Source organism: Cotesia glomerata, unplaced genomic scaffold (genome assembly GCF_020080835.1).
Source record: "Cotesia glomerata isolate CgM1 unplaced genomic scaffold, MPM_Cglom_v2.3 scaffold_44, whole genome shotgun sequence".
In the NCBI taxonomy this organism is placed as follows: Eukaryota; Metazoa; Arthropoda; class Insecta; order Hymenoptera; family Braconidae; genus Cotesia; species Cotesia glomerata.
In genome coordinates this window covers 26001-51086 of record NW_025404061.1, presented here as the reverse complement: position 1 = coordinate 51086, position 25086 = coordinate 26001, and the positions used below count along the sequence as shown (strand labels likewise).

At 30.4% G+C, this 25086-nt stretch overlaps 3 protein-coding genes and 2 long non-coding RNA genes across 10 annotated transcripts; 4 read left to right on the top strand and 1 right to left on the bottom strand.

Annotated features, from left to right (window-relative positions):
- Positions 1-105: 105 nt before the first annotated feature.
- Positions 106-2946, top strand: LOC123274581 (protein PFC0760c-like). Of its 2 annotated transcripts, XM_044742266.1 has the most exons (9): positions 106-294; positions 374-513; positions 582-650; positions 758-802; positions 898-1032; positions 1365-1484; positions 1572-2192; positions 2265-2385; positions 2678-2946. In XM_044742266.1, the coding sequence occupies exons 1-9, from the start codon at positions 196-198 to the stop codon at positions 2813-2815; spliced, it is 1488 nt and encodes a 495-aa protein (XP_044598201.1). In that variant the 5' UTR covers positions 106-195; the 3' UTR covers positions 2816-2946. The 2 variants fall into 2 exon arrangements, with proteins under 2 accessions (XP_044598201.1, XP_044598200.1); XM_044742265.1 differs by having other exon boundaries at positions 107-294; positions 1365-2192.
- Positions 2917-8343, bottom strand: LOC123274584 (leucine-rich repeat and fibronectin type-III domain-containing protein 3). Of its 2 annotated transcripts, none has more exons than XM_044742269.1 (3): positions 8180-8343; positions 4712-4952; positions 2917-4300 (listed from the first exon to the last, which is right to left on the bottom strand). In XM_044742269.1, the coding sequence occupies exons 2-3, from the start codon at positions 4934-4936 to the stop codon at positions 3446-3448; spliced, it is 1080 nt and encodes a 359-aa protein (XP_044598204.1). In that variant the 5' UTR covers positions 4937-4952; positions 8180-8343; the 3' UTR covers positions 2917-3445. The 2 variants fall into 2 exon arrangements, with proteins under 2 accessions (XP_044598204.1, XP_044598206.1); XM_044742271.1 differs by lacking the exon at positions 8180-8343 and adding an exon at positions 5090-5246.
- On the top strand, positions 8301-9245 carry LOC123274585. Its single transcript, XR_006511529.1, has 3 exons — positions 8301-8436; positions 8506-8970; positions 9125-9245. It is a non-coding gene; the product is annotated as an uncharacterized LOC123274585 (long non-coding RNA).
- Positions 9246-11388: 2143 nt separating this feature from the next.
- LOC123274583 (single Ig IL-1-related receptor-like) lies at positions 11389-22520 on the top strand. Of its 2 annotated transcripts, XM_044742268.1 has the most exons (8): positions 11389-11675; positions 11859-12527; positions 19074-19255; positions 19417-19630; positions 20271-20404; positions 20548-20712; positions 20784-20921; positions 20997-22520. In XM_044742268.1, the coding sequence occupies exons 2-8, from the start codon at positions 12277-12279 to the stop codon at positions 21458-21460; spliced, it is 1548 nt and encodes a 515-aa protein (XP_044598203.1). In that variant the 5' UTR covers positions 11389-11675; positions 11859-12276; the 3' UTR covers positions 21461-22520. The 2 variants fall into 2 exon arrangements, with proteins under 2 accessions (XP_044598203.1, XP_044598202.1); XM_044742267.1 differs by having other exon boundaries at positions 11389-12527.
- On the top strand, positions 13808-18980 carry LOC123274586. Of its 3 annotated transcripts, none has more exons than XR_006511531.1 (5): positions 13808-16349; positions 16448-17262; positions 17336-17731; positions 18056-18281; positions 18472-18980. It is a non-coding gene; the product is annotated as an uncharacterized LOC123274586 (long non-coding RNA). The 3 variants fall into 3 exon arrangements; XR_006511532.1 differs by having other exon boundaries at positions 13808-16648; positions 16722-17262; XR_006511530.1 differs by having other exon boundaries at positions 13808-17262.
- Positions 22521-25086: the final 2566 nt, after the last annotated feature.

Below are 25086 nucleotides of genomic sequence, written 5' to 3'. Positions count from 1 at the left end.
CATAGTTCTTTGCTGTCGTAACAAACTTCTACATTCACATACAGATGTCCTTAAAACATATTTACTATTGTTAGTTATTGTCGAATATAAAATAGTTTTGTTTTTAAAATTATGGTGTTTGTCTGTTTATAAGCGTTTATTTTAATTATTAATTTAAGTTTTTAATGATTGACTTGTAAATACTTTAAATGAAAAATGACAGATAAATTATTTACCTCAAATAAAAAATCAATACTATTCAACTTGATAGGTTTTGACCATCGTTATTATTTTGAACTCGCGCGCAAAATAGAGGTTAGTAATTCGAAATGTAAACAATAGTAATTCTTCATAAACAAATTATAAATTCATTATAAAAATATTTCAATTACAGCAACATGGTGGCAAAGTTTCATTACCAGATAAATTTAATCCTGAAGCAATGACAATTGTCAACACAGACATTTGTTACACTCTTAAATATATCCTAGACAGTATAGAGAATGATTCGCTGGTCGATGCACAAAATTACTGGTAATCAACTTAATGACTTAATTAAATTTCTTGTCAAATGGTTTTTTATTTAAAATTCTGTTTTTTAGTTTAAAATATATTCTTGAAAGTATAACCGAAAATAACAATAACAAAAACAACTCCTGCGATGATTTGAGGTAATGAAGTCATTTATATAGAATATAAATAATTTGTTTCTTATTAAAATTTGTGTTTAATTATTATGATTCTTCTGTGTTATTTAATTTATAAGTCTGTTCTTTAGTATAACAACCATGGCTTCCGAGGGAGATATTTTCAATGACCAGACGTATGAATAAAATTAGCAATCAAAACATAAGCTTGGTTTATTTAATTCTTAAGTTGTATTTTCGACTTATTAATTAATTCTTTTCAAAATTTCAGGAGTAGCATGTTTTTTGAAGATAAATGCCTAGAAGAATCACCTGATCTCTTACATATGGAAAGTGAAGTAACTGACGAAGAGACTGATGAGGAAGTAATTGATGAAACAAGTGACAGAAATTTAACTGCGATGAGGTATATTTGATACATAAATTTTTAGTAGATTCAAATTTATTTTTGAATATTATTGTATTATTCAACAGAGTTTGTTAATTATTATTTTTATTTATTGGCTATAGAGTCTAAGCCCCTTGCGGCCATTCAAGTTATAAATAATACATTTTTTTTTTTTTTTTTTCATGTAGTATACGTACAGAAATAATAACAATGAACATTTCAATAACAAAATAAACAATAAATTTAGATAAAAATAATGAACATTCTCAATACCATAATGTGATAGACGTAATGTTAATACAAACTGTATATCTAGAGCCGATAAACAATCAATTTTTTTTTTATTTCAGAGAAACTGTCGAAGAAGTGGGTAGAAGACAATCTCCATCACATTCACTAGTGAATGAAACTTTTCAAAGTGATGATAACGATGACATTGTACCCAATTCTGATGATGAGACCATAAGAAGGTACGAAAGTCACAATAGAGCAAAAACACAGTGGAATGATGATAACGATGACATTGTAGCCAATTCCCATGATGAATCCATAAGGAGGTACGAAAGTCATAATAGTGCAAAAAGACAGTGGAATGATGGAGTGGATTCATCCAGCAGTGAAAGTGGTGAGGATTCACATAAAACTAATAAAAGAAGGAAAATAGCGCGGTCAGTCACCTTAAGTTCTACAAGTGATGTTGATCTGACTGACGATAGCGAGGATCAACCAGAAAGATCTGAAGAACCATTAGATAAATCTGATCATTTAAATAAAAAAAAAACAATGATTGTAATGAATAGAACGACATATCTATGTTCTCCACCTACATCCGATGATGAATCTGCAGAAGACACAAACACTGATAAAATCCGTCGAAAAAAAAAGTCAATGAAGAATAAGAATTTACGAAATAAGGTTCCTAATGAAATTATCGAGTCGAAAGCAAATACAAATGAAGAGCTACAACAACAAAAGGCTCCAGATAAAACTAAGTGTAATACACAAGAGACACATCGGAACAATGTTGAACTTAATTCCGATACAAATTTCCCTGATACTTTAGACGATCGTGTTAATAATCCTAGCATTTCATCAGAAGCTGAACTGGTTAACCCAATTCATGCAAAGTGGTTAGATGATCATCAAAAAAGGATAGAAGAGTTTAAGAATTTCAAAGGGTTTGTTAATTTATTTAAAATATGTAATTGATCTATCAAATATAATACTGTAAAGTTTCAATTTCTTTTTAGTCGTAAAGGTGATTACTACTCGAAGTCGGAAGAAATCGGAATATTTTGGTGGTTGATAAAGAACGATAAAATTGACCAAGTAGGAAGCGAGGGGACTTTTAAACAGTTGATCGAGGATGGTGTAAGTTTAATAACAGTATAGAATATATGAAAAATAAATACATATTTTTCTTTAAAAAATTGAATATAGTTATAAAATTCAGAAAACTTAATTTATTACATTAATTATTCCCAAAAACTATCTGAAGCCATCAAAAGCATAAAATCAAGTTAAAACCTTTTAAAAAATATTAAATATAATCAAATTAACCAACTTTATCATACAAATATGACAGTAACATAATTTATTATCTACTTCCATTAGTATAAAATTCTGTTATAATTTTAAAATAATTTAATGAAATTTTTTTCAGTATCTAACTCATCGGTCCTGCAAAGGAATATACAATCATTTTCGTAGACAAATGCTCAGTAGACTCCCTGCGTTTAAATTACCCGATGATATATACAAAAAATTAAAACTTTACGTTAATGGCTTACAATCGATATAATTGGGTAATAATAAAAAAAACTTTTAAAATAATAAATTAAATTCATCAAAATTACAGACTTAAAAAATAATGCAAGATTTAGGAATGAAATAAACAAAGTATTGATGGATATAATTACTTCTATTTTTTAACACTTTTGTACATTTTATCTTAGTTGAATAAAAAAAAAATAGATAAAACACAACATGTTATTTTATAATCCTGAATATAATAAATTCAGTTGTCAAAATTAATACAAAGGTAGTTTTATTTTCAGTGGGTGTTGCAATGAGAATAATGAATTTGATGAGTAGAAAGGACGGATAGTATGGATACCTCTTATATAACTGAGTTTGAATTCAACTCCGTCTCGTTTGATTAAAATCTTATATCATGTTACAAATGTATGTACGTACGTACATATCCATATATATAATAAGTTTATACACATATTTACGTATAGATATTCGTTTATTTTTAAATACAAATGCTCACTCATTTTTATTACATCACAAAATAAATTAAAACTACGAATAAATAATTATAAGATAAATTTGTACAAAAAATATATAATATACATAAACAAAAATAATTTATAAATTAATAATAGTAATAATAATCACCATAAGAATAGTATTATTATTATTATAATTATTTTTTGTCATTAATACTATTGATATTAAGTAATTCGTCATTAACTTGATGAGACGCCGCCAATTCTTTCTTATTACGAAATTTACGCTTTGCATTACGTTTATATATTAAGAAAAGTACTATTAATGCAATAATTATAACAATAAAACACGAGGACACAACAATCCACGTAGTACGGGTCCTGATCATTTGATTGTGCATTACAATATTATTTTTACAATTATCATATGCTCTTAACGTTTCATTAGAGATCAATTGTTCCAGTGACTGTGTTACAGAACATTTATCAGTATTGCTGGTACTACTGTCGCAGATAATTTTTTGCGGTAAAATTTTTATTTTACGGAATTTAATCCACGCATTTAATTCCAAGCACTCGCAGGAATCATGAAACGTGAGGCGATTCTTCGAAAGGTCGAGAGTGTGTAGAGAACAAAATGCACTAACGTCAGAAGCTTTTATAGTTGATATTGAATTTGCAGACACATTGAGCTCTTTTAGTTGAGTAAAAGCACGCGCCGGAGGTAATTTAGTCAATAAATTTTTCGATAAATCCAACAGCTCAACAGTTGAATCTTCTAATGATGATATTGGTTCTAGAGCATTATCCTCAAGTTTATTATCACTCAAATATAAACTTCTCAGTTGAGGTAATGACAAAACATTTTTTGGGAACCCACTTATTGCATTTGTCGTTAGATCTAACACTTGGAGGTTTTGTAGTTTTATAAATGCACCATCTTCTATACTACTGATAAAATTATCCACAAAATAAACGTACGACAAACTTGTGTATGGCAGGAGTGTATCATTATTTAATTCTCTCAATCGATTACCGGAAAATTCGAGGTCCTGAAGCATTAACGTAAACATAATTATTATTAAGCTTTATATTGAATAATTAACTGTATTGTGTTTAAGAACAGATTTGTAAAACTACAAGACGCTTTAACTCGTGACCTCTTGAGCTGTGAGTAATCTCCGTATTGATTAAATTAAATATTAACTTGCATTTAAATTTACTTCATAAACTTACAAGACTTTACTTGATCTTTTGGATTATTAGTTTCTTACACAGTTAACTTAAATTTAATTATTCAGAAAGTTGTTTCGCTAGAGGCTGAAAGATTTTAATTTTGAAGAACAATTTATTAAGTTTCTTTCTATCAAAAATTTTATTTATATTAATAGTGGTTATTTATAAAAGCCATTAAAATATAGTTTATTAAAAAAAAAAAAAGAAATATTATTTTTAGTACAAACCTGAATATTCGACTGAAGATTTGGGGGAATTTGTTTGAGATTTAAATCAGCACACATGGCTTGTATCATACCAAATACTTTGCGGTGCCGACATTTTTTTACAGAAGGATCACGATCTGTTATAGTTGGGCCATAGAAGTAGCCACCGTTATCGGGTGCTGCAGACGTTTGTGAAATTGTCAATATAAAATAAATGTATATTAATGAAGATATTATTGATGCCATATCCGCCCCTTATTATCTATAACAAACAATATAAATTTTCTATTAATAATAATTGTGATTATAAAAATCATGAGAATGATATAAATAATAAAAAAAGATTGAGGGGAATTTGTAAATAAACTAAAAAAGCAACAAGAAGAAAACTGGCCGTACCGGTAAACCTTGGAGCACTCACTTATGTGTGCTTCAAAAATAGGATTTATCGTACAAGTCGAGACGACTTTCAAGAGCAACACAGACTATGGCTTAAGTTTATCCTCAGTAAACAAATAATATATAAAAGAAATGATAAAAAACGAAATGGGAAACGAAAAAAAAATAATAACGCTCTAAGTAGTATTAAATATTAAAATTATTTTACAAATGTCACGTAACGCAGATAAGTCATTTTTAAACTCTATGCAAAGATAACAATAATTGTTTATCAACAAGCTTTGTACGATTTTTTCGCTCTAAACCTGACACATTTTCTTCATTAGTCACACCTATTTTGTAAAGACTTGCTGTGTTTTAAATGACTAATCACTCAAACTTCACTCACATATACATTATATTGTACACACCTAGGTAAAGTAGTTTCATATTATCTAGCTTAGGAAAAAGTTATCGTCTATGACAAAGCATACGCGGCCTACGCTATTGAAAATCACTTAAAAATGAAAGGTCATTTTTTTCGACTGCTTTTATTGTAGTTTTCAAATTTTTCGACAGAAACTTTTAATGATCGCTCATTTATCATATTTTTTTCTATTTATAGTATTTTATCAACAACAGATTTCTATGAATAATATTTCATTACATAACTTAGGGGAAAAAAAAAAGAAAAATATCCGGGATCTTATACGTATGACAACGGGCATTCAATTGGTGAATTTATAACAATGCGCTATTTCAGGAAACGGACAAATTGTTAATTTATTCATGATTTTCACACTCAGGCGTACTTTCAACTAGAGCTCAATTAAAAATATAACAAGGAAATTTGTCTTAAAAGAAGGTTTATGAATAAAAAATAACAGTTCTCAACTTCACTAATTAAAATTGAGAAAATAAATTTAACAAATTATTTTTTTAAATAGCAATGTAAGCTTCTCCAAGTTTGTAAGAGCCACTTTGACTTTTTAAACAGCGATTTTTACATTCCGTAATAGTGACTAGTATACTACTAAAAAAAATTTGAGTAAAAATAATTATGGATAGGGAACTAAAAGTTAAAATCGTTTAAATTTTCGGAGTATTCTTTATTTTTTATTCGAAAAGAGTAAAAATCAATCAAGATTTTTCTTTTAATTTTAATTTTCCATCTAAAATTAAATAATGACTTCTTTAAGTTTTTCATTAAATTTAAATTACTTTTAAGAATTATAATTTTTTAAAAACCATAAAAATTTTAAATACCCAAGCTTTCAAGACCGAGGGCAAAATAAATTATTAAGATTTAACTATTGACGTGAAAATACAAAAATAAGCGAAGAAAATAAGATGTCATTTAAACTGAAAGTGTTATCATTAAGCGTCACTGAGAAAATAATCTTCGAAGAAGATTAGATACACCATTGACGATAAGACAACTAATGACCTACTCAATCAAAGATGTCATCATGTCATCTAAAAAAAATCATAAAAATATAAACTTAAAAAAACCAAAAGTGTATAATGACATCGCTTAAAACATATTCCGGCTGCTATTATACTTAAACATGCGGTACGTTAGGCATATACAAACTACACTCGTATAAATACCGTGTATGTACGGTAGTACATCAGTATATACATAAATAAACTCCGAAACATTTAAATATTATTACAACGTCGATTTATATAGTACGCACGTCGTACAAATGAGTTGTTTCGACTGTCTGGAGTAGTCTATAACATAAAACAATCCTCGATTCGATCTTTCATGAATCATTCCACGTACACCTGTTATACATCAACCTTAACAACATCCACCCATATATTTATGTACTGCAATATGTGCAAGAAACTTATTGTTTATTGTTAGTTATATCAATATCAATAAAACTATCAATCAATCACTTGAAAATAGTGCCATAAATCCATTTGAATTAACAGATAATTTATATTAAATATTTAACAAGCCAATTATGTATGTAATTTGAATTATTGGTCGTATTTGAACAACATTTGTTATTATTAGCATATATTTAGCCTCAAGTGGATTACCAAGGCAACATTGATTAATATTGTTAGTTTTCCATGTTGGATTCAAGATATTTAAAGTTTGAGTTTCTAAATTGACGAGTAACAGATATCTGCAATTTATAAATCATAACACAATTAAAAAAATAGAACACTCGGCTATTAAAGTTTTATAAATACCTTAGCTTCCGACATTTAAAACATATTTCTAGAACAGATTAAAATATGGAAAAATGAGTCAAAAGATTCTTTTTTTAATACAGGTATTTCATTATATGAGGCTTGCCGTCACGTAAAATTAGTCACACGTATGATGTAAAGTGTGAAGAAAAAAAAACCCATACGGATTTTTCCGAATCTTAATGCTGAGAAGTGATTATATAGTCATCTGAATAACTGTTTATATATATATATATATATATATATATATATATATATATATATATATATATATATATATATATATATATATATATATATATATATAGATGCGTGCTTATATATCAATTCACATTTGTTTAGATTTTAAAATGGAGCCACGTGTTTAAAACCGAATACATATCTCGAGAGCTACTGCAATAGATTTAAAAAGATTATAATACACAGATGCGGTAAGCCTCTGATCTCCCTGAAATATAAATTCTAAATCTTTATCATCATGCTAATCTATTACAACACGTACTAATAAAATAAACATTTAAATAAATACAACAAACTAGTTCTTCTTTATACACTCGATCAAAATAAACTTATCAAGCAACTTTTTTTCTATACCTTCTTTTTATAAACATAATATATATTTTTTGTACTCATAATATAATGCATGGCATGGAAAAAATTTAAAATATATATATACATATATTTCCCCTTATATATATATATATATATATATACATGTATATGGAGAAAATTTTTATCTTAACATCTGGTCTGCACTCCAATACCCTTACCAACACATATAAATTCAAATCCACATGCACAACAAAATATAAAACACGTCACAAACAAGATAGCCAGCACGTAAGCTACAAACAAAGAGGAGTTGCAATTAATTTTTCACCCTGATCATAATCAACTCACCTTTATACTTTTATTTTTTATACTTTTATCGATACGCAGGATAAAATATTATAAACAATTTCATTATTTATAATCTTCACCTCAGGAAATTTCATCATACAGGCGTCAGTTTCAAAATCTTCAGCGAGTCCTTCACCATCACTCAAAAAATCTCAAGGAATCGTCGCAATAATTCACCACCGGTACCAATATTGTTGATATTGATAATTATAAAATAATAAAACTGAAACAAACAAAATCATGAATTATTTAACAAGGTAAACAACGGAACACGTAACACCTAAGTTATTTTTTAAAGAGTAAAGATTTCATTACTATTCTTGCAGGCTCCAAAGACTGACGCGGCACAACGCCGGCAAAGCCTTCGAATCTCTTTTTCTCCCACCCTCGTTTCGTATGACTCCACTTCTCTATCTGGTACTACTACTACACCATACCCATACCGTATAATACTACCTACAGTACAAAACTCTCCAGTTAAGTAAAGTGAAGCGTTGAGCGTTGAGTAGGAAGGAACATAACAGTACAATAGCTCCCAGCCGACAAGCAAGCACCGGGACTGGAACAGAATACTACACTCTAAACTCGAAAGTGTACGGTAGGAATGCCAGTACCAGGCAACGGACACAACACTGAACAGCGACACAGTTAAGCGGCACGCAGAAGCCCGATGCGATTGCCGGTCGACGGAGCCCGGTGAAGCTCCTACACGTAATATTCCACTCACTAAGGGTTGCAGTTTTACTTGTAGTGGACCAAGTCACGTGCCTGTTGTTCTTATCTAAGTGTTGGTGAGTATATATAGATACATAAACACTAATAGATGATGATGATGATGATGATGTAAGTACTGAAGGGAAGAAGGACCCTCTTTTATTTTTTTCTACTTACTATACCATTTTTTAGTTTTCGTTGTATTAATCCACCTGGAACTTCCCATTCTAGGGTCTGCTGATACGCTGAATACCAGGGGAAACGGATTCCCGCCTTTGTTGTCCTTCAGCCAGCACTTCCTATTGGTTGGAAAAAAGTTATGCTTCCATTCTACGATCCGTGCCGATCACTCCCGAGACTCACGAGCCAAGAACTCGTGCTCCATTGTCCTACATTGTTATGTATTATGTCCTACCATACACCACCATCATAGCACCAGTATAGCATCAGCTTACTCCTACACTTAATTTATATCCTTTGTATACAAACACGTTACAGTCGACGCTCTCTGTATTGGACCTCTCTGTATTTGACCGCTCTCTGTATTTGACCATATTCTTCCTCTGTATTTGACGATTTTACACAGCTCTTATGGATAAGGACGAGTCAAATACAGAGAATGGTCCTGTACGGGTGAGTTAAATACAGAGAGCGTTGACTAATATACTAATGTTAGAATTTCATGTATGGATGAAATTGATTCAGTTATGCATGTATTTGTAAGTGGAAGAGATATTATACAGTCCTACAGTTAACCAATATAGAAAGGACCACTTCCGACGTCTATTCCAGGAATAGACAGAAAAATACTGCGTCATTGGTGATATCGAACGGATGCTACAGTTAACGCTAAAGTAAGAGCTGTGTAAAATCGTCAAATACAGAGGAAGAATGTGGTCAAATACAGAGAGCGGTCAAATACAGAGAGGTCCAATACAGAGAGCGTCGACTGTATTGAATTCTTAAAAAAAACAACGCAAAAAATGTTGCGTTTTTATGTTTTGATTTTAACCCTTCAGTACCCACGTTCTTTTTAGTGTCTCACTTGCACTGCAGCGACATCCTATAAGTTGAATGTTGTTGCGTGAGAAAAATTCTCATAGCGAGGGTACTGAAGGGTTAAAAGCCTAGTATTTGTGTTTTGTCTACTTAATTGGGGTAATTTTATGTTGTAGCTATAAGAAAGTAGTTGATGATGTTTAAGTGCTGTATTAATGGTACAAAAGCATGTAAACTGGAACTGCTTGATATGCATACGCTGTAGTAACCCTTAGGTAATAATTTAAATAATAATTACAGTGAAAATCTTAGACTACAAGTAGGTCAATTGCTGATACTTGTGTACGTATATAAATGCTACAACGTGTCGCTTTTTCGTTTAATTATTCACTTATTGTAATTTCTTTACTACAGGAATTAAATTGCGAGACGTGAGACTAGTTTAGAGCTTTTTTTTATTAAAAGCAATTAGCAATATTATATCATTTATTCTTATTTTTTCATAAAAATTTTGGTTGGAGGAAGAAATTTTAAGTAATTTGATTGGTAAATTTATTTAATAATCACATTGGAAAAAAAAAATATTGATTAGAATTCTATTCTTTTAAATCATCTATTATGATTTTTTTTTCTTCTCAATGATTGATAAATATATATAAGTTTATCAGAAAAACTTGACCTTTTGTGCGACATACATATATGATTCAATGTGAACTGAAATTGAAAGCGAGACATGTAAGACGACATTTAATGCTAATGTATGCTTTTTGCTGATCTTAGTTATAATATTAAAAGATTAAAATTTATATGATCCCATCGAATTACGATTGCAATATTTATTATGTTTCATTCATGCTCATATTATCTGTTCTCAGTATTTCTTCTCAGTTATATAATTTCGAAGAATTATCAGTGCTTATAAAAAATTCAAATATTTAATTTTAGACCGCTGGAACCATCAATAAATTAAATTCTTTCATTAAAAATTCATCAAATATTGCATAATGTACTACGAATAAATTCTTCATCCTCATTCATAATTTGGATGTCGATTAGAAAAGATCCTATCGATAAAATAAATATCGGTTGGTAGGTTACCGAAGTCTCAAAGCTCAATTCTTTTTTCCCTAGGTGGTGACACAATCCGGTTGTTCAACCACCAGCAATCTACCAGAATGAGTTATCATTTAGATTAGAAAAATTAATCTTGATAATGACAGGGTTAGTTTATTAATTTAATGGTGATTTTTTTGTGTCTGATAATAATAAAATTGAATAATTTTATGATACTAAAATTAACCGACGTTCAACAATTTTTTGATTATTTTCCATTTATAAAATTAGAACTAAAAAATATTTTTTTTAAATTGCACTTATAGTTTTCAAGTTTTTTACAAATGAAAATTTTTTATTTTTTTTGTTATGATTTTTTCAATAAAAAAAATTCTAAAAATTTTTAGATGTCGGCTAACTTAATTTTTAAATATTTTTTGCAGAAACATAAAGATAAATTTAAAAACTAAGAGTTCCGCACCTGGACGAATTTGTATGAAAAAATCTGATTGGCTGAAGCTGAGTAATCATCATACTCCGCGGGTTACAAGAATCAGACAAGTCCGTACACGCTAACACACCGGTTTCGACAGTTGCTAGCCACGCTATACTCACCCGGCGTTGCTTTTGTCAGTGAGTTATACTTTGGTTTCAGTTGCACGTCAACGTTCACTCGGTGAAGTACTACTGTCAGCCAATGCTATTTTTCGCGATATAATATTTCAACTAGGTAACACTTATTACTTGAATTATTTTTGTTCGCCGTCAATAAAAATTATAATTATTATGATAAAACATTTTAAAATTGTAAGTGTCGTTGCTGTTTCGTGTTATAATTAAGCAAACCAATGTAATAATTAGTTGTAATTATAAATATTAACTTGTCTTCCTTACATGCAAAATTAAATTACAGAAGATTTAATCGACAAAGGTTAAGTGTGCTGACAAAGAACAATAACAAAATTATTGTTTCCGGAGTCTTGATAATATTTAAAAGTGTCAGTGAAGATTATTTAAGTCTTGAAGTGAAGACTACATATCGCGTGTGCAAACAAGCGACGATCAACGACCACGACGGTGTCACGGCAAATAGACAAACATTGAGTATATCTTGGTTATAAGTTTAAACCAAGTAAACATAAGAAAGTCGTGATCCTGCGAAAAAAAAAATCATTTTTAGAATTCAGAGGATGTTTGCCGCCTAAAATAAAAATGTCTATAAAATATTATACTTAATAATTATTACTGTCAAATATTTATGGTGGAAGACAAATATAGTATTAAGTTTTTAATATTATTATTAAATAAAATAGAAAGAAGAAAATTCAAGAATGACAAGTCGAAGAATTTCACCGTGGTGCATTAAAACTTTAATCGTGGTGTTTAGTATAGTTGCAATAGTCATTGGCGGACCTCCACCTTCACGTGACGATGAACTCGAAGACTACTGCTCAGCGCACAAGTTCGATAAATTGCCGGGTGGTCTCAGATTCACTAAAGAAGTTGTTACCACCGAGTATGCTAATATAGGAGCATTTAAAGCAGTACACTGTTGTTTACGTGGTTACAGGAGCATTGAATGGTAAGTAATGAGTAATCATTTTTATTTTATGGTTATATTTAACTTTTTTAATACTTGCGCAACTGTATTGTATTATAGGTATGAATATACATATACCTATAATTATGATGATGCTAGTGGTGATAATAATAATAACAACAAAAAGAATAATAATGACAATAGTTATTTGCCAGAGTACCGAGTTTTTTTTTATACTTTTTTGCAATAGTCGACAAGTAGCTCAACTCTTGAGCTAATGAGTCATCGCACCGACACCTGATGCTATTTCTTCTCATGCACTTAAATTTATTTATCAATTACATCAGTAGCTCTCTCTATAAATATATATATATATATATATATATATATATATATATATATATATATATATATATATATATATATATATATATAGGAATGTATAATATTAAAAAAATTTTGTTAAAGACAAAAAAAATACCTGTTCGTACGTGCCTAAAAACCGTGGAAAAATCCGTAAAATGTTTTATGAAATGAAATGGATATTTTTCGGAGAATTTTAATACCGGTGAGAAGTACCTGGGCGAATCGCGTCAAAGGTTGTGTCAAGAGAGCAACGTATTGTCAAGTTAAAATCTCTGCGGGAGTTCTTGAGTAGACCCGACCGCAATGCCTCGGGAATGAACCAGAATGAAAAAGACCGTGTGACACTGTGTATGTGTGTTTGTGTGTGGGTTACTGTATCTGAGATCCAAGCAGAGCGACTGTCCTGTATCACGTACCGCTGTGTGTGGTAAGAGAAGTCTGGTATAACTCAGATGAGATGGGAAAAAGAGTATGAGTAAACGAGAAAGAATTGGATTTGAAAACCCCTGCCAGGATAGTCGGAAAGTCCATCAGAACAAAGAGAATCGCTCGAGCTGCTTCGTGGTAGTAAGATTTCTTTTTTCTTTCTAGCTTTACCGTATAATATTATATGTATATGTATATATTATATACCAGTGCATATATATATATATATATACATTTACTTCTCATTGACTCCCTTTCTATTCTCTCAAGACGCCTGTCCTTGTAAAAAATTTTTTAAAGCTCCGGTACCAGACAAATTTTATTGTATTAACTCGTCTAAAACGAATAATTCTGTTAGCTTTGTCTAATATCCTGTTGTCTAGACCTATCTTACATTAATCCAGGTGTTTAAAGAAGTAAGCCAGATATTTGACATTTTTTTAGGGTTTCTTGAACAGATAAATTACTGGAAAGAAAAAATTAAAAAAAATTTTACCTTTTTTTTTTTTAAATTTACTTGGTACTTTATTTATTAAAAAATGTTCAGGTGTCTTGATTTCAGAATCATTATTACATGCAATTTCGCGTTTAGATGTAATTTAAAATCAAGATATTAAAATATCCAGCTAAGCGGTTAGATCTTAACCATCTCAAGACTTAATTTTAATAAAAGATCTTGGAGATTTGAAACCAGACCTTTTATTTGAAAAAATATTTCTACCTACGGTATGGAATGGTCAATGCCGGTGGCATGCGGGATAAATAAATGGCACGATTCAATTTCTATGCTGGGAAGAACCTCAGGCTCGTACTCTCAACGAATTGACTAAATGTAGAGTTTATATACCACATACCATATATAATAATACTTGTATCAGAGAAGATAATAGAGGGTGGGAAGAGGAATCCCCGACACCTGTTACACGTCTATATCTACGCTGAAGGGTCATATCGGCTTGTACTACGCCAGCAAAGATGCCTCGTTATCTAAACGAAAAATCACCGTCTCTCTCTTTCTCCTTTTCTTTCTTATTCTGGTTTTAGCGGTTCAACAATGTTACGATCTTGTTATATGTGTGCTACAGCATGTTCCGATAGACAGATGAACATAAAGATACAAACCCGATATAAATATTTTATTTTATTTTATTTTATTTTATCAATTTCGTCATTGTCTTTTGTATTTGTAATTTGTAAATGCGGTATGCTGTTATTTTATATCATATATAAATATATACATATATGGTTTATGGATTTAATATAGATGCGACTCGAGGTCCCCTATCATCGTAATGATACTGGCGTGTCCAGCGACGGGTACAAAATAATGAAAAAAATACGTACATAATAATAACGAAAGGAAAAGGATAAAATAACGAGGAAAAAAAAGATCCATTTCATGTTATAAAATAAAACTCGACAATTTGAAATAATAGTGTAACGATAATGACTTCGAGGAAAGTTATTTTCCAACTCTATAAATCGTGTCCGCAAATATGTATTATGCATGTTTTTAGTTTATTATATACATTTATACACATATACATGCATAATATTTAACAATTAAGAGCTGTGAGTGTGAGAATATTTAAAAAAAAATTGATGGTTTAAAATGAAATTACGAGCTTGTAAAAAAACATAAGATTAATAATTAGATATAACATTGTTTGTGTGATGTAATGACGGATTTTAAAAAGAAAATAATTAACGAAATAAAATTGTTAGTAGCAGGTATTTAAATAAATCATCAAAACTTTAAATGATCTTATATCGCATGATTAGACACATGAAACTAAACAAGTAGTTAGGAAGAAGGCTCGTTAAAGAACGTGAGTCACTTACATGTGATGTAACATGTGTTGGAGAAAACCGCGCACAAGATCTCTAACAAGTTTAAAGACATCTAAATCTATTATATATATATATATATGATAGTAAACTACTCGAAGAGTTTTTTTATTTTATATTATTGTGTTTCAAGTCATCCGTACAGGGTTTATTATACACATATATGTAACAATAATACAAACACAAATAGACTACAAGAAAAATGATGCGACAAAGGAAGAGTTGTGTTTGTTTTATTTAAGATATGTCGATTGTGTCCAAAAGAGTTTGTAATGTTGAGTAAAGAACGAGGTTTTTCGACCTGTAGACCGGTTCGAATACCGAAGTTTTTGTTTCCTGACGAATTCTCGGGTCTCCTCAACATCTTTTTTTCGAAGATTTTATGTACGTAAATTCGCATTTTAAACTAATTTATAACTAAATAATATACTGATGAATAAAAGGATAAAAACCCGGGCAACAATTGAGTCATAAATTATTTTGTTATAAAAGAGCGATACGATGTAAATGATGGATCTTAAATCCTATCCGTTAGCGTGTGTGGTTAAAAAAAGTTTAAAAAATAAAAGGAAAAAAAAAACTAATACCGGAATACGTGTTTCCGCTGGACAATTTGCTACGTACGTTTACATGTTAATGCTCTGACTCTGACTCTGGCTCAACCCTTTCTTTTTCAGTGATATGTGAGTATGTGTGTAAAAGCGTCGTGTCGCATGTGCAAACCCTCGATCACAGTCTGTAGTCATTGTTTTATTGCGAAAAACAACGTCTAGTCTTATAGTTTAACGTGTTACATACTAATATCTACATATGCATATTACATATACATGAGCTAAGCGCTAAAGTTTGCAGTAATGTAAAATTAACAATAGGACGATGACAATGCAATCGATATTGACAATTTTAATATGCAAGCAATCGTTTATATTTGTCGTTCTCTATCAGTTTTATAGCTATTTATATTTGTATTGTTCAGTTGTATATAATGGTGAAGAAGAAAAGAATGAGAAGGTGATGATGTTGATGACAGTGGTGTTGGTGGCGGATACTTATTAGGAAATCCAACAATCGCATTTTTGCCGGATCGAACGTCGATGTTCGATTCGCGGAACTCTTAAGGGCAAGGTGCGCATGCGTTGTCGCCTCACCACCACCACCTCCTCCTCCTCCTCCTCTTTCACTTATTGTGAATTCTCGTGCCCTTTATGTGACTCTGATGTGTGAGTACGTAGTTGCAGTTAGCAAGCAGACTTATTTATGTTTTCTTGATCGCATTACCGGCGTTCTATTCTGTAAAACCAACTATTGTCATTTTGTTTCAGGTGACATACTGTCGGTACTTGTGGGATTTTAAATTATTTTTTTTTAGTCACGTTAAACCTCTTGACCTCTTAATCTTGCTTCAATGATTTTGGTCGGTAGTTGTAGGTCTAATCTAGAGATGAGTTGTTTAGTCTAGACCTAAGCGTCCAGTTTAGTTCCAGGTTTAAATCCAGATCCAGACAGAGTTCGCCCACTGAACTGTAAATAAATAAAACGACAAAATAATTTTTAAAAAGCAAGACTCGTTTTTAAAAAGTTGATTTTCCCATTTAGGCGCTTGGAGATCCAATTCAAACGGTAATCGCGGAGTCAAGTCCAGGGCAATTCGTAAAAAATTGATAAATAAAAACCGAGAAAATAAGAGTCCGCAAAAAATCAGTTAACGGAGAAGATTATTCCCGTTAACATTTAAGTTGTTATTTTGTTTATTTATGTGTTTAGTTTTTTTTTTTTTTTTTCTTTCGAGTGTTACACTTATTGTCATTTATGTAGTGAATAGTTAGACGGTAGTTTTAGTTGTGTTTTTATTGATTTGTTAATTTTTTTTTCTAAGCGTATGTGATTATGTCAACTTTTGCGAAATGATGTTCTATACTGATGTCGATAAATGTAATGTAATGAGAAAATGGCGCGAGCATGCACGCAACAAGATTTCCTAGAAGTCTGTAATAAGGCCTGTTGTGAGTGCGAGAAAGTATGAAATACCTGAACGTCGCTAACAAGTAAAAAATATAGATTAAAAGAGTAGACGGAAATGCCGAGCTAAAGAGTTCTATAGTAGCAGTATAATAGTAGTTCATCCTTCACGTATCACGTGAGTTTAGTTTATTTTTTTTTTATTTTGTCCTTCGAATCCTTTCTAATCTCCTTTTTTACCTTCTTTTTAGGGTCCTTTATTTTTTATCGTAAATCGTCGAATGGACCAGACGCAAATTAGCAAGGCCGATAATATCAGGAAGAACTTGTTCACAAAGAAATCAAATCGATGGTCCTCGAGCTGCCTTTATATGTCCAGATACAGATATATACTACTATACTTACTACCTATATATAAATGAAAGGATTTATATTGCTATCGAGAGTATAAGAGCTGAGTACAAGAGTAGTCAAGAGGCGGATGATATTGAAGGAAGTCAAAGGAGAGTTGAGTTAGTCTTCCAAGTAATCCGCGAGGAAGAGCAGAGCTCTGTGACTTCTCACGCAGGGACCAATTATCCCTTTCCAGAAGACAATTATCGTAGCTTTTGAACTGGCAACGTGCGCAATTGCACTCGACCTCGACGGTTGGTTATTTCTGCTGCTGTTGTTGTTGTTATTGAAATAATAACAACAATTTATAAAAAAAAAAAAGAAACACCAACTAAGAGAAAAATGTCCTCAGTACACTCTATAATACTACTTACTCTACTCCCAAGTTGGTTATTTAAAAACAATTGTCCGATAATTTAAAAACGTCTTTTCTGCTCTCATAAAGATTATAATAATATTTTCTTCATTATTATTTCTTATCCTCATAAAACTATTTTCATTGTTATTATCGCTATTATTATCATTACTATTATTACTTGTTATTTCTTGCTATAATTTTTTCATTTTCTTTTTTTTAGTAACTTATTTTCTGGTGAACGGGGCTCACCTCTTCCACGAATCGCCGAAAATAATTGATGAGTGAGGCCATACGTTCTTCTTATATGTATATATATATATATATATATAAACCCTATATATGTACTTCATACGTTCCATTTGAAACAAGCAAAGCGTAGAGGGCAATCTTCCACTTTTCTCTTCGTAGAATCGTTTTAGAAATAAGGAAAAAAACTTATTAAACTTGTGAGTTCGCCATGCTGTCCTCAACCCTATATTTCTACTTGCCTCCACACTACCTTATTTTTATTTCAATATATATAGATATGGATACGTATGCATATTTGTTTTTTATTTTCTTCATATTCTTTTTTATACTGACTTGTGTTATGTTATTATGTTATACCTTCTTCATATATTATATATTATTTCTCAGACTTTAGCATTATAAATACAGAAGATCAGCCGAGTAGAGAAGAGTAGAATAAGAAAAGAGTAAAGTACACATATAATACAGGAGGGCGAACACACGCACGCAACAAAGTGCATCTCGATACAGTCAATTGGCCGGAAATACAACTGACGACTTAATGACGTGAGAATACTGTATAGTATAGACGATACGAACAAATGAAATTAGCCTTTAGTCTGTAGGTATAGCAAAAAAAAAAAGAACGAAAGAAAAAAAAATTATTAGCCACCCGATTATTTTTTACCTGGTAAAAACACCAACATTTTTATATAAATATGTATTTGAAATTGTATGTATGGAGATGATAAGTGTGCATGTCGATGTCTATATCGTACATTTATGTGCTATAAGCGTAAGACTTGAGAACATGTGCGCTGTTCTCGGGTTCTCGGAAAGCTCTAGATATATGTAATTTGTGACGATAAAGAGGTCGATCGACAGTCAGTGTAGTAAAGTCTTGATACAACGTTTTTAAAAAAAAAAAAACTGTTTTTACATATTTATTTTTTCACGATTATTATATTACCTACTCTGTTCTAAGCCATTATTCCTACGTGTGCTTGCAGGTATAAAGATGATCGACCATACCCTTGGCCAGGGGCACTCAGTCATTTTATTTTGTTCCCCGAGAGTGCCAATCAAACAATTTACACACGTGCTGCTAGAATTTCTGATGCTGGAATTTACTCATGCAGAGCCAGAAATGACACCGATACTTTATCTAGTGATATCACTTTAGGAATTGTTGGTATGTATAAATTTGTTATTATTATTATTATTATTAAAAATAAGATTAGCTCAAAATATTTTGTTATTAACGGTAAAAAATATTTAATATTTTTTATTCTTAAAATAGTTTAAAGAGTTTGAATAAGTTTTAACCATGTCATGTGTTTTATCTTTAATCAGGAGAAGACTCAAGTGGTTACACGGGAAAGCCATTACCGACGTATAAACCAATATCTCAGTTAGTACCTCTCGGAGATGCGGCTCGACTCTTTTGCGAAGCTTACTTAGGCAAAGTTGATTTACCAGACGCTAAAAATTCAGTTACTTGGGCAAAGTCTGGCAGCAATATTACTTTTTTAAGTAGCGGAAGAATATCCAAGCACCGTGTATCGAGGTAATTATTATTTATTTTATTATTTAGTACACCTTGAGTGTATTTATTCTCGTGCGATCGGTTCTTTTGTCTCAACTTTTTTCTCAGCTTTTTTCATTTTTTATTAATTATAGTTTACTTCTCGAGGACAAATTTCTCGAGTCACTAGCAGGTGAGGGAGAGAGAACTCGACAAGAAGTTGGAAATCTCTCATCGGGCCAGTGCGCTCCGTCATTACACTAATGATAGCTTTGCTACGTTCTTCCGTTCCTCCGGTTATTTTATTTCTTCCTCTCCCGTCCCGTTCTCCTCTTCCACCCTCTCTCTTTCTCTTCTTCACTTTTACAATCGTCCTGATGTTTTATTTTATTTGGTATTCTCTTTTGCAAGCATCTTCGCATCATCATTCTCCCTTAACCGCGTCTCTTCTCATTTTTACTTTTTATTCATTTCTTCTTAAGCTCCCTTTTTTCTACATATTTTATTTTTTACTCCAAAATTCATTACATACTTGATCGAGATATAAAAGGTTATAGTTAGTAATTGCTATGTATTTTCGTAAATTTATTACATCTATGTCTATATATTTATTTAAACTTTATTTTTATTGTTATGTATAATTTATTAAAATATAATTCATTTAAATTATTATTGGCTACAGAGAAGACGATCAAATTGTTGGGGCTTACTTGGAAATTGAATCAACGATAGCAGAGGATTATGGCGAATATGAATGCCGAATCAGCAACGGCGCGGATGAGGAGATGACGCTATCAGCTTACATTTATCGTCGAGGTAATTATGTTCTTTTATTTTTAACAAAACTTCCTTCTACGCATTCAAAGAATAAGATAAAAATAAATTTACATTAAAACAATTATATTATGATAATCATTACAATTACAACTTTTTTTTTATTTTTTTTTCTCGTTAAACAGAACCTCATTTTGACGTTGGTGCTCGCTCCGGCTCCTGGAGAAAAGCTCTGCTATTCGCTGTTCTTGGCCTCGTATTATTTGTCTCAATTGGAGCATTTTTCATTCGGTGCTGGCTACCAATAGCTGTCTTTTGTCGCAATAAATTTCAGTACAATGAAGAGAACGGTAAGTGAACTAAATATTTTCACTGTTATAAATGATAATAATTTAATAATAAATAAATTTTTTTTTTATAGATGGTAAGGAATTCGATGCATTAGTGTGTTATCATGAAAAAGACACAGCACTCGCGGTCAACACATTAATACCCACTTTAAAGACAAAACACCATTACAAATGTACAACACTTGAATTAACCCACATAACTCGTAATTGTGAGTATTTGGTGGTAAATTTTTTAAATTAAAAGTGAATTTATAAATTTTTACTAAATTTAATTTGATTGTTAGGGAATTTGGAAATCGGAGCAAATGCATCGTCTTCTCGCAGAGTAATCGTAATATTAAGTTCAAATGCTCTTCAAAATGAATGGACAGACACAACTGTAACTCAAGCACTGAAACAGCTGTCTCTAATATCAAACCAAGTTATAGTAATTATTTTAAATGAACTATCCAACGTCGCGACTTTTGCAAAGTCTACTGGACACTGTATTGATGCCGCTTGTGCAGACGGAATTGTTCTTGATAAAATGACTATACTGAGATGGAAAGTTGATTCCGAAAATGATGCTGGCAGCTACAAATTCTGGTGCAGACTCAGATTGGCGTTACCTCCCGTGAGATCTGTATCTAAACAATTGTCACCAGACTTTCAATCGAGGTGTCAATCTGTTGCTATGATCGTACAAAACAATACTAAAACTACACCGCAAAAGACTCAATCGCGTGAAAGCTTAGAGGTGCTCGTGTAAATGTTTTTTATACACTTTTTATGTCGTGTTTCATATTAAATATTTTTTTTTACTTACAATAACATTGTAGATTCATTGTTATATTATTATTATTATAACAATTATTATTATTATATTATTATGACTTTTATGATTATTATAGTATTATGATACTTTTATAAGACGGTAAAATTTTTTGTAAATATCAAAGTATAAGCGTAAGTGTTAGCGTATGATGTAAGTTTACTGCAAAATTTTTTTGTTTTATTTATTATTTAACTTCTGAAATTATTTCTGAATTTATCTTATTAAAGATTTAAATTTGAGTTATTCCTTATTATGAAGGGTAGAAAGTTAAAAGATATTGAGTAATTTTCATAGTGATTAATATTCTATATGTCGAGCGAGAAAAAAACTGAAAATTAACTTGAAAAGGCTGTATTTTTTTTTCTCAAATTTTTTGTTTCGCATTCAAGACAGACTTGAATATTCTAATAATTTAAGAGTAGTTTTATGTTATACATCATATACGTCATCCAAATGAATTTAATTATTTCTTGTAAGTAAACATTATCTTACTGCCAGTATTATAAAAAAAAAACATTCATGTATACTACTAGTAAAGAAAAATGTGCTTAGACAAGATATTTAATTATACATAAATAATCGATGCAATTGTAAATTTTAAAATAGTAGTTCATCAAAAAATGGAGCTAAACAATTTAAATGTTTGTCTGTTTGGCAAAATAAAACTAATCGTCCGTATGGACTCATTAATGAGGATGAAAGTAAGATGCATAAATTATTATTATAAATGAACTATAAGGCTCAACTGAAAATATTAATATTTTTAAAAAGGATTTTTGATTAAAAAGGAAAAAAATACGTGAGTAAATAAACAAACACGAATATTAGAAATGAGTGTTTGTAATATATTAGTAATTATCATAATATGTTTCTGTTATCATCTTTATTACTCTAGGCACTTGTACTTCAGAAAAATATCTCATTTATTATTTTTTTCTACCTAATTTTATTAAGTATTCTTATGAAATAAGATAGTTAATGAAATAAATTGAAATTTTAAATTACGAACGTTGATTATTTCATTTAGCACGTTTCTTGGTATTATTTATGAATCACTTATTATCTAATTATAGAGTTACAAACAAAATGCCAATAAAATTACTTAAACACTAATATCTTTAAAAAAAAAAAAAAAAAATTCTTAGACATTGAATTTTTAACAAATAATAAATAAACATTTCGTAAATTACAATTATGGTATTTAATTTATAATAGTCTTACAATTTTTTTTCACTTTTGCATGGACGAATTGACAAATTCATTATATGACAATAATAATATGGTTAATCGTTAAATTCAAATATAACTGCATATGTATACATATATTAACAGGAAATATAATTCTTAACCACACTAACAGTAGCACCATACACAAATTCAACTATAAATCTCTAATTAGAAAAAGGTAATTCAACTAAAAAAAATCTAATAATCTTGCATTCTGAAATAAATTTAATATCTAAGTTTTCAATTCAGTTCATTAAATATGAGTTGTCTAAATAGTATATTACATACCTAGGCCAGTAAAATAAGAAAAGTCTCAGATCACATGTAATTGTTGGCCGAGGCGAAGCCGAGGTTGACAAACATGTGATCTGAGGCTTTACTTTTTACTGGCCAAGGTATGTACACTATTTTTCTGCTCAACGTCGCCGGAATGTGGCAACTTTGTTTAGCGCAGCGGCAAGAAAGTTGCCACTTTCCGGCCGGAGGGCAGAAAAATATCTTGCGTATTTACTGTTTTGAATTGAATTGATTGGTGTATTTATTCATTTTTTATCTTGTTTTGAGAGTTAAGTACGTGACTAATTGATTATCTAAATGAACCAAGAATTAAGTAAAATAAACTTAATTCTTATTAGAAATACGATTAAATATAATACTGAATAAGGGGGCGTCCATTAATTACGTGAGGTGTTTTAGGAGGGGAGTGGATCAAGCTAAATCTTACCAAATCTCACTTAGGGGGGATCTTAACAAATATCACGCAATTTTTTCTCTAGCAGAAAACAGTGTAAAATTGCGTGAAATAGTATTTCTATAATAAAATATGGCCAAATTTGACACAATAGTGTTTGTCGTATTCGTCTGAACCCTTCAGAGCAGCAAAGTAGCGCTCGATTGTTTAATTTGATTATTGATCGATAGGATTCACTAATTTTTTAGGTAGATTTATTTAGAAATCTATCGGTGGTAGCCGGTCTCATGTCGTAATTTTAATAAAATTTTGTCATAATATGCTTAATTATCTTCAATTTAAGCTATTGTTCGTCGATTTTTAATACTTTTTTCAATTTATTTCATAGTTAAGAAAATTCAAAAAAAATCAAGAATAAATTAAATTTTAGGGGTGGACATCAATGACCCATAATCCGATTGCCCAGACCTAGTATTGGACACAATTCTTTCACCCAGAATTCGTTTGTCCAGATTTTTATGATACAGTGCATCTTTTACCCAAAGTTCCAATTTTACAGAATTTCTATTACAAAGGCATCCGATAAAACATGATATCTTTTACTCAGTAATTCATTTACACAGGTTTCTTTTGCCCAGACTCTTTAATTTGATCTCAGTAGTTCTTGCAATAAATAGCGCCAGCATAACTAATTATAATTTGAAAACATTTTTTTTATTTCAACAATTAACAAATCAGAGCCGCCTTATTTTTCTGTAACATTTGTTAAACTCCTGGGTCATTCCATGTCAAATCGACCAATAATCGACAAAAGAAAAAAAAATAAAAAAAAAAATTTTCAAAAGATATGCAAATTCAAAATTTCGCGATTTTTTACAGCTTTTGAATTTCATTTTTGTAATATCTCGAACGCTATTATAGATACAGGAATGGCCTTTCGTTTGTTTAAAAAGGGACACTTGGTGATATTGAAAAAAAAAAAATATTTTGGGAAAAAATTTTGAATTTTTGAAAATCGTCAAAAATGACGATTGAGATTAAAATTTTGGTTCAATTTTTTTCGTATAATACCTTGTACTGATCTTAAAAGATTCTGAAAATTTGAGAACACTGTTTTTTGTTTTTTCAAAAATAAGAAATTTTGAATTTCAAAAAAAATTTTTTTTTTGTTTTTTGCAACTTATACAAAAGGTAAAGTTATGCAGATACATAGTATTATAATTTTGAGCATTAAAAAATTAAATGTACGACGTGGAAATATTAAATAATAAGGCGGCTCTGATTCGTCAATTGTTAAAATAAAAAAAATGTTTTCAAATTATAATTAGTTATGCTGGCGCTATTTATTGCAAGAACTACTGAGATCAAATTGAAGAGTTTGGGCAAAAGAAACCTGTGTAAATGAATTACTGAGTAAAAGATATTATGTGTTATCGGATGCCTGTGTAATAGAAATTCTGTATAATTGGAACTCTGGGTAAAAGATACACTGTATCATAGAAATCTGGGCAAACGAATTCTGGGTAAAAGAATTGTGTCCAATACTAGGTCTAGGCAATCGGATTATGGGTCATTGATGTCCACCCAATTTTAGCTTTTGTCATCAAATGACTTTTATCTGTAAAAAATCCGATTTTTTAGG

What these genes read in the sequence shown, in the direction of transcription:
- LOC123274583 (XM_044742268.1), top strand. Translation starts at nt 12,277, where the DNA reads ATGACAAGTCGAAGAATTTCACCGTGGTGCATTAAAACTTTAATCGTG. An exon ending in GGTTACAGGAGCATTGAATG is followed by an intron (nt 12,528 to 19,073) that starts GTAAGTAATGAG and finishes GTGTGCTTGCAG; the next exon opens with GTATAAAGATGATCGACCAT. An exon ending in AACCCACATAACTCGTAATT is followed by an intron (nt 20,922 to 20,996) that starts GTGAGTATTTGG and finishes TTTGATTGTTAG; the next exon opens with GGAATTTGGAAATCGGAGCA.
- LOC123274584 (XM_044742269.1), bottom strand. Translation starts at nt 4,936, where the DNA reads ATGGCATCAATAATATCTTCATTAATATACATTTATTTTATATTGACA. An exon ending in ATCTTCAGTCGAATATTCAG is followed by an intron (nt 4,301 to 4,711) that starts GTTTGTACTAAA and finishes TTAATGCTTCAG; the next exon opens with GACCTCGAATTTTCCGGTAA.
- LOC123274581 (XM_044742265.1), top strand. Translation starts at nt 196, where the DNA reads ATGACAGATAAATTATTTACCTCAAATAAAAAATCAATACTATTCAAC. An exon ending in AACTCCTGCGATGATTTGAG is followed by an intron (nt 651 to 757) that starts GTAATGAAGTCA and finishes TCTGTTCTTTAG; the next exon opens with TATAACAACCATGGCTTCCG. An exon ending in AACAGTTGATCGAGGATGGT is followed by an intron (nt 2,386 to 2,677) that starts GTAAGTTTAATA and finishes AATTTTTTTCAG; the next exon opens with TATCTAACTCATCGGTCCTG.